Source organism: Cyprinodon variegatus, unplaced genomic scaffold (genome assembly GCF_000732505.1).
Source record: "Cyprinodon variegatus isolate N-32 unplaced genomic scaffold, C_variegatus-1.0 Scaffold88, whole genome shotgun sequence".
Classification (NCBI taxonomy): domain Eukaryota; kingdom Metazoa; phylum Chordata; class Actinopteri; order Cyprinodontiformes; family Cyprinodontidae; genus Cyprinodon; species Cyprinodon variegatus.
The window spans coordinates 413,140-421,448 of NW_015150541.1; the positions used below are offsets into that span (position 1 = coordinate 413,140).

An 8,309-nucleotide genomic window follows, 5' to 3' on the forward strand; every position below is an offset into this window, starting at 1 on the left:
CCATACTAAACTGAAACAAAATTTAAAAATCAGTTAACTTTTTTTTTTTTTCAATGGCCCTAATCCTCTTCCATAGTCATAGGTGACAGAAGACATGCAAAAAAAAAAAAAGCTGGAACCCAAGCGTAGACTGGGGTAAAACAAAAACAGCTTCTCAGCATAGCTGAAAGGTCGACAACCTTGGCTTGTTTTGCATTCATGATCTAAGCACCTTTTACAAACTTAGACAATCATCCAAAATAATGAGCTCAACTGTTGAAGTTTGACTACAGAAAAAGCAAAAAAGAGAACAAATAAACAAAACAAAGTCCAGAGCTGAGCTAGAGAGGGCTGCCAACGTCAAATAGATGTTAAAAAGAAGAATGAGGCAAAGGTTCAATGATGCAAGAGAAGAACAGCGCCACTCACCAGTAACCTAGAATGTGTAAGGATGTGGCGTCTTTGGGGTTGAGCTGAATGGCCCTCTGGGGGAAGGAGAGGGAAATGATTCAATACATCCAGTTTGTTACAAGATCCTGACTCAGATGTTTCTCTCACCTCCAGATGTTCCCTGATGATGTATGAATTTCCTATTTTAACCTTCACTCCCTCATACTCCCCGATGTCGCTGAGGCAAACAGCATACCACTTTGTTAGAAGAAAGGGAGGAAAAGAATAAGTTCTGTTTAATAACTGACTAAAATACGCACTTATATCAGGGTTCATTGTGACATTGGTGCCTGTAGGGTGAAAAACCCAGCTTACTTTGTGTGCAGCAAAACATTTTTCATCTCTCTCCAACGCCCGCTTTGCATATTCAAAGGCTTCAAACGTCAGCTGCTTTTTCCTCCCGGCGTCCGTGTCAGGCAGCAGGGAGAGATCCCGAGACGCCCGGGCTAACCTCCACAGGAACTCCGCATCCTCACTGGGTGGAAGCACACAACCTATATTAGCTTACACCGACAAACCGCTTAAAGACACAAAAATCACAACTTTGGTTTCACCCATGAGGCATTCCCATCATGCCCCCTGGTAATGAATTTTTTAATCCAATCTAACTGTATTTGTGGAGAAATTTCTTAAAGATATAGAGGACAACTTTTATTTCCGGGTGGATCATCTCAATAAGTGGTCCTCCTGATTGTCAATCATCTGGTGATACATTTACTCAACCCTAGGTAGCTACAGTATATTTTTCTGTGCATGCACACTTTCAGGCGTATATCTGTGGTTTCAGACAGGCAAAGCTCACCTTTCTCACCGCGGTTCTTTGAAAATGGCCGAGGGTTGTAAGAGAAAAAGTGTCTACGAATTGTATGAAAAGAAAGGCCTCAGAAGAGGCAGATGTATCGCAGAATGATTTGCACGAAGAACTCTCAACTCAACTCATCTTAAAGGAATAGTACACCCAAAACATGATTAGCCTTCATTTTCTACTCACCCCCATGCTGAACAACACTCTGGAGTACTTTTTTGATATCTCAAATGCATCTGGAGATCTGGGAGGCTTCTTGCTGTCTGCTGACATTCAAATAATGGAGGTCTATGGGGCCCGAGGCAGAAAGGTCCATAAAAGTCCACAAAAAACGTTTCAATATTCCTCCATACTGCTCGTCCAATGTATTCCAAGTGTCCTGAGTGGGTAGCATCCAGAATTTACTCAAAACGAAGTCATTTAGAATGTTTTTAGAGCATAAACAGTAGTGTATAGGATTTCCTGAAAGCGCGCACCTGCGCGTTCACGAGTCTACGGAAGCCGGCAGACCAAACCAGCGCATTCAGCTCGGCAAAGAACTCATGCTCTTCCTCAACACTGAAGTCCTCAGACATTTTTCTTTCGTTGTTTCTTTCTTTGCACAGGTAAACAGCACATTTCTTCTTCTACGCTTGCATTATTGGCAGAGCAGACGCTGAATGCGCACTTTCATCTGGTTTGGTCTGCCGGCTTCCGTAGCGTCATGAACGCGCATGTGCGCGCTTTCAGGAAATCCTATACACTACTGTTTATGCTCTAAAAACATTCTAAATGACTTCGTTTCGAGTAAATTCTGGATGCTACCCACTCAGGACACTTGGAATACATTGGACGAGCAGTATGGAGGAATATTGACACGTTTTTTGTGGACTTTTATGGACCTTTCTGTCTCGGGCACCATAGACCTCCATTATTTGAATGTCAGCAGACAGCAAGAAGCCTCCCAGATCTCCAGATGCATTTGAGATATCAAAAAAGTACTCCAGAGTGTTGTTCAGCATGGGGGTGAGTAGAAAATGAAGGCTAATCATGTTTTGGGTGTACTATTCCTTTAAGCTTTATTTATAAAGCACATTTAAAACAACCGGGGTTGACCAAAGTGCTGTAGAGGAATCACAGTTAAGGAACATAAGATAAAAGCTAAGGCTAAAATACATAAACACATAAAAATAGAATAAGATAAATGTTTCAATTAAAATACATTTTAGAATAAAATAAAATTTAAAATAAAACTTTGCCAAATGTCCACTTAGACATGATTAAAAGCCAGGGACAAGAAATGTGATTTTAAAGAGGCTTTAAAAACCTCAAAGGAGCCTGCTGATCTAATATGCTAAGGCAAGTTATTCCAGAGCCTCAGTGCCGCTGCCATAAAGGCACGATCAGCTTTAGTTTTAAGTCTGGTTTTAGGCATCGCGAGTAGCAGCTAATTAGAGGATCTCAGTGATCTGGCAGGGGCATGAATCTTAAAATCTATCCTAAAAACAACCGGGAGCCAGTGCAGTGAGGCTAAAACAGGTGATATGTGGTCACGTTTACGTGTGCCTGTAAGGAGACGGGCAGCTGCATTTTGTACCAACTGCAGACGGTGTAAAATTGAGCGGTCCAAGCCAGCATATAAAAAGTTGCAGTAATCCAATATTGTATTGATAAAGCATAGATTACGGTCTCCAGATCTTTTTGTGGCAGGTACCCTTTCACTTTTGATAAAATTCTTAACTGATAAAAGCTATTTTTTACGACCGAACTAACCTGGTGATCAAATTTCCACCTGTCATCAAATATTACACCAAGTTTTTTTACTGATGATCGAATGTTAGGTGTAAGAGGGCCCAAGAAGCCAGGGGGAAAAACTGCTGGACAACTCTCCTCGCAAAGCATTATGGGATTTGCTGTCACAGTGGCATTTGCTACCCGACAGTGGCGACTTATATTATGGAAAGCCATTTAGAAATCAAGAGTAATTGGACCAAATGGCTTTCCATAAAAGGAGGAGTTACGCAACTACAGAGCAAAAAGTAATGATCATCTCTCCATACGGTCAGTTAACTGAGTTCACTATGAACTCCACCATATACTCCCCGCTCTATATAGTGATTGAGGGATTTAGGGGTTAGGATGGACGTTCAGACACAGTAAGCATGTTTGAGCTGTAAGAAGTGCAACTTTTAAACATAGAGCGCACCAGGAGAAATGGGCTCCTCCACGCATTTAATAGACGTTCCCTCTTGGGAGCGGATACAGGGTTGTGCTTTTCTAACGTGTAGAGGGCGGGTCTTTTAAAAAATCCGTAAAAATCCTCCACAATAACTTTTAACTTTGTGTGCTTTACGGGATAAAAAATAGATTCGTTCTGATGCGTTTGCTGCAGATGTTATCCATCTCATCGATTCAACGGTTTTGCTTTCCGATCCTTTCAAAGGTTGATTTTATTTTTTCTATTACATGCTGGTGAAGATCCCCAGTCATCCAGGTCATAGTCGTTCCAAAAAAGTTATAAAACAATCCACTGGACTTTGAAGACGTTTCGCTTCCCATCCAGGAAGCTTTTTCAACTCAAAAAGTCAGAATTAACACTTTTTTCTTCTACTAAACTTCAGTTTAATATTTAGTACAGGCCTCTTGGTTCTTAAGCAAAGGCCTTTTGTCGTTTAGCTTCTTCTTTTTTGGGTAAGGTTTTGGTGACTATCAAATGTGCAGCCTTCCTCATAGATGTGTAGCAATACATATCTTTGTTCTTTATAAGCCTTTCTTGTGCAACTTTCATATTTTCTAAGAACCCAAGTTTGCAACTATTGAGGTTTATTTCTTTGTGTATTGCTTTGCTGGGGGAGTGTTGGCCTATTGCAGAGGTCACAGATTAGCGGACCCAACCTGAAATGAGCACCTTGATATGTGCTTTAGAATGGCTTTGTCTCCATTCAAACCCAGGTTAGAAACATTGCAGGGCAGCATAAAGTCCACTGATCTCATTGAGCAAGAAAAAAGAGAGAAATAAAACAAACGCTTTATAAAATATGTGAATCAGGAAACTGAACGATTGTTCTCTACTTAAAAAAAATAGTTTTAAATGGAAAAAATGTCAATATTTTTTCTCTAAAAAGTCAATGTATAACATCGAAGCATAAACACCTACTTTTATTTAGTGTAAAATTCAGTTTAAAGTAACATATTATAATTAAAAATGTCTCCGGATCTTTACTGGTTGTTGATTTTCTTTATTTGGTCCCCACTGATTTTTAATTGGTGACCCCTGGCCTAGTGTTTTAGCAGTGCAGTTGTGCTCTGACAAGGTTGCAAGATTTGATCTGCACAGCCTGCACTCTGGGTCCCTGAGCAAGACCCTTAACCCTTTATAGAGCACTCAGTGAAATCCTTTGAAAATCAACATTTCAAGCCAATAGAGTCATTGGAATCCAGGACAAGACCTTATTACCTTTGGAACATTTTGATGGCAAAAATGAATGTTAATGTCAATAATTTTATTTAAGAAAAATAAAAATAAGTGGTTATATAAGAAATTCATGAAAAACAGAGTGAAAGAAACACTTTTTTTTTTGTACAACATAACCTTAGAGGCATCAAAGCTGATACTGGCACTTACATTTTTTAGCTTATAAACCTAAATATAACTGTTAGCTAGGCTTATTAACTTTTTAACTTTTCAGATACTTTTTTATTTACTTTTTTATTAGCGTGTTATCTTTTTTCTTGACTTTATAAAACTTTTCAATTAGCTTTTTACCTTTTTTTCTTGACTTTTGAATTAACTTTTTACCTTTTTTCTTCACTAACTTTTCAATTAGCTTTTTACTCTTTTCCCTTGACTTTTTAACATTTCAATTAACTTTTTACCTTCTTGTCTTGACTTTTTAACTTTTTACTTTTTCCTTGACTTTTTAAGTTTTCACCTTTTTTCTTGACTTTTTAAACTTTTCACCTTTTTTCTTGACTTTTTAAACTTTTCACCTTTTTTCTTGACTTTTTAACTTTTCAATTAGCCTTTTACCCTTTTCCTTGACTTTTTAATTAACATTTTACTCTTTTCCCTTGACTTTTTAACATTTCTATTAACTTTTTACCTTTTTTCTTGACTTTTTAACCTTTAACCTTTTTTTTCTTGATTTTTTTAACTTTTCACCTTTTTTCTTGACTTTTTAACTTTTTACATTTTTTCTTGACTTGTTAACTTAATTCGACTTAATTTCTAGTAGGTAATATATCATTCAAGGGCTCATCTAATTGATCAAATACCAAAATAAGATGTACAGCCATGTAGCAGTATCTTTTTTGGGCTTAATGGCTGGATATAGATCTTATACTTCTAGACCTCACTGAGGGATGTAAGGGGTATGCAAGTGATCAGAAATGGTAACTTCTCCTAGAGGGTTAACCCCACACTGCTCCCCAATGGGATGGGCTAAATGCAGAGCTAAATTTCTTCATTGTGAGATCAATAAAGTTAAATGATTATATTATTTAATAAGTAGAGATTAAGATTTTTGGAAACACAGAAAAAAAAACTCAATTAATTGAATCCCTGCATTTTATTGTGATGTGTTTTAGAGTATCAGGATGTCTGGCAGCAGCTTACCTGTCCTTATGCTGCAGCAGCAGCTGATAAAGCTTCTCTGTCTCAGCGCAGCTGTACAGGTAGTCCGCCTGCTCCAGCACCTCAGCTGTCAAAAACATCCACACATGATGTCAGCTTAGAAACGCTTCCATTGGTTTTTATGTGTGTCACTTTACCTTTATCTAAAGCACACACCACGGCTGAACTCCGCACTGCGAGGAAAGCCTGATAACTCAAACCAGACAGCAGAGGGAGACCCAGCAGGAATGCTGCTTTACCGCTCTGTGCAGGAAAACAGGTCCGAAAAAAGGAACGGATTAAATACTGTATTTTTTTTATATATATATATCGTTAAACTGTTTACATTTTAACACGTTCCCTGAAAAAAAATACACATTTTCTTTCTTGCATTCTGAACATTTTTAACCTTTAAACTAGATGTTACAGGTGCAGTGAACCAATATAGCCCCGCTGCCCTTTGATCTACTTTTATCACTTTACATTTTGATCGGATAGAAAACAAAGCGTCGGTATTTACACTCTGAGCTCCTGCTGCTCGGCTCGCATTAATCCACAAGAGGCGGATATTTCCCCTGCTTCTTTTCCCTTTAGCGCTGGCTGTAAGATCCAGCAGAGTCTTGCTTACAGTCCGTGTTAAAACCCTCCCAGCCATCATCTGTCAGGTCCAACAGCTCAATAAGCAGGAACTTAAAAGCTAGCCAACGTAGGGGGCAGCGAAGCGGCGGCAAACGGGTAACATTCAAGAGCGCAAATCCTTTCGCAACGTTAATCTTTCAAATCCTCTATTTGCCTCCAAGTATGACAAATAAAGTATTTAAAACACGTAGATTTAATTACTGATGTATACGTATCAATTATTGTCCTTCTATTAAACTTCGACTGAAGGTAATTTTAATCGTTGGCTTACAACCCCACGGAGCGATGTTGCTCTTGAATGCACCCCCATTAACTACTGACTAGCTTTTATCCATTACCGACGAGAAACGAGCGCAATTTTTAAGAGTTCCGGCCTGTTACTAATACGAATAATAAACTAATTGTAATTATATTGTACTTTTAAGACACTGCTGTAGCATCTGTAACACTCTTCCGATATTAAACTGTCATTGGGATCGTCTAGTTCTAGATTGACCAATCAGTGCGCGCGGAAGCTCTTGGCTCCACCCACACCGCCTCACCCAGCTGTTGTTGTCAGATAAACGTAATTTTTTTTTTCTTCACTCGACCAAAAATAAACTAATGGAGCCAGCGCTATTGCATCGGGAGCAAACCGGATAAATTAATGTGAGTAATCCGCTATTAATTAGAAAGTAGATATTGTGAGAGCATGCAGAGAGCTTTGGATGGTCACCACACCCCTTCATGTCACTGCAGTCATTCCATCAGCTGAATGTGGGGTTAGGAAAGTCTGTATGAATAGTGTCATTGTTAAAGGAAGACCGTTAGAATTTGTTTAGATTACAGTGTAGATATGCTTTTCCCCTCGAAATAACAACTATAGCTTAAAAAAATTTAAAACTTGATACTGTTTAGCATTTTTGTTTTTTCTTTTCTCCCTGGTTAAACCATGGGCGGTTCTAGACAGGGGCCAACGGGGGCCAGTGCCCCTGTAGATCATGTCCTAATGATGATATGCGCTGGAACAGACATGGTTACTGATTGGTCCTTTGGATCTATTTCTTTTTTTTTTTCTTTACAAATTCTGTTTTACTAATTTTATTTATTTTTTTTTATTTATTTTTTTATAAGGTGATAGCTTCAGTGGTATTGAAGCTATCACCCTCTTGATAATCGATCCAATCACACAAGTAGGTTTGATTTCAACTTTGGTAGGGACATTATTGGTCTGATTGGATTGGTCCTATGCAAAAATATGCTCTGCATGCTAGTTTCTTCATGCTTGACGTGAAAATCGGGGTGTATTTCATTTAAATTTAAAATTCTTGCTACATTAATACAGATTGTATAAGCGCTACACACACTAGATGCTGTTTATCAATGTTTGAAGCATCACCGGCTCTTATGATTGTGGAATTAGGACTATATTCCACTTTGAAAATGTTGCATTTGAATTACCAGCAACTAAGACAATAGGTGAATCTGTGCCTATTTAACCAAATATAGTCTGAATATGTTTGTTTTATGTGGATTTATCCTGTTGTTTTCTTTTGAAGATATCTAATTGTGCAAAGGTAAACAGAGGTAAAACCCACTCTTATCTTTTAAATGTTCTCTTTGTATCATTAAACAAAGCGAAATAATAGATTCAAGGGAGACCAAATGAACTTATTTTATTTACATGAGAACTGGAACTGACACTGAGCATTTAGAACATTAACTTCACTCTATTCTACATCTAGGCTGTAGTTACTCTGTTTAACCCATTTCATGTATTTTATCTAGGGCTGAAACAATTCATCGGAATAATCGAGTATTGACAAATTTAGTATTTGATTAATCGTTAACTGGAGTATAGAGACT

General features: G+C 38.1%; 2 protein-coding genes across 4 annotated transcripts in view; one reads left to right on the plus strand and one right to left on the minus strand.

The window, feature by feature from the left end:
- rmdn1 (regulator of microtubule dynamics 1) overlaps positions 1-6,571 on the minus strand; it is a 10,052-nt gene extending 3,481 nt beyond the window's left edge. The window contains exons 1-6 of the mRNA XM_015373581.1: positions 6,346-6,571; positions 5,984-6,089; positions 5,829-5,913; positions 745-904; positions 538-627; positions 409-464 (exon numbers count right to left, since the gene is read on the minus strand). Of these exons, the coding sequence (XP_015229067.1) occupies positions 409-464; positions 538-627; positions 745-904; positions 5,829-5,913; positions 5,984-6,089; positions 6,346-6,483 (635 nt within the window). The 5' untranslated portion in view covers positions 6,484-6,571. The remainder of the gene's footprint in view (positions 1-408; positions 465-537; positions 628-744; positions 905-5,828; positions 5,914-5,983; positions 6,090-6,345) is intronic.
- Positions 6,572-6,986: 415 nt separating this feature from the next.
- LOC107083966 (copine-3-like) overlaps positions 6,987-8,309 on the plus strand; it is a 14,653-nt gene continuing 13,330 nt past the window's right edge. For 2 of the 3 annotated variants that reach the window (XM_015373577.1, XM_015373576.1), the window contains exon 1: positions 6,987-7,112. The gene's annotated coding sequence lies outside the window, so the exon portion shown is untranslated. The remainder of the gene's footprint in view (positions 7,113-8,309) is intronic. The other variant, XM_015373579.1, reaches the window with a different exon arrangement.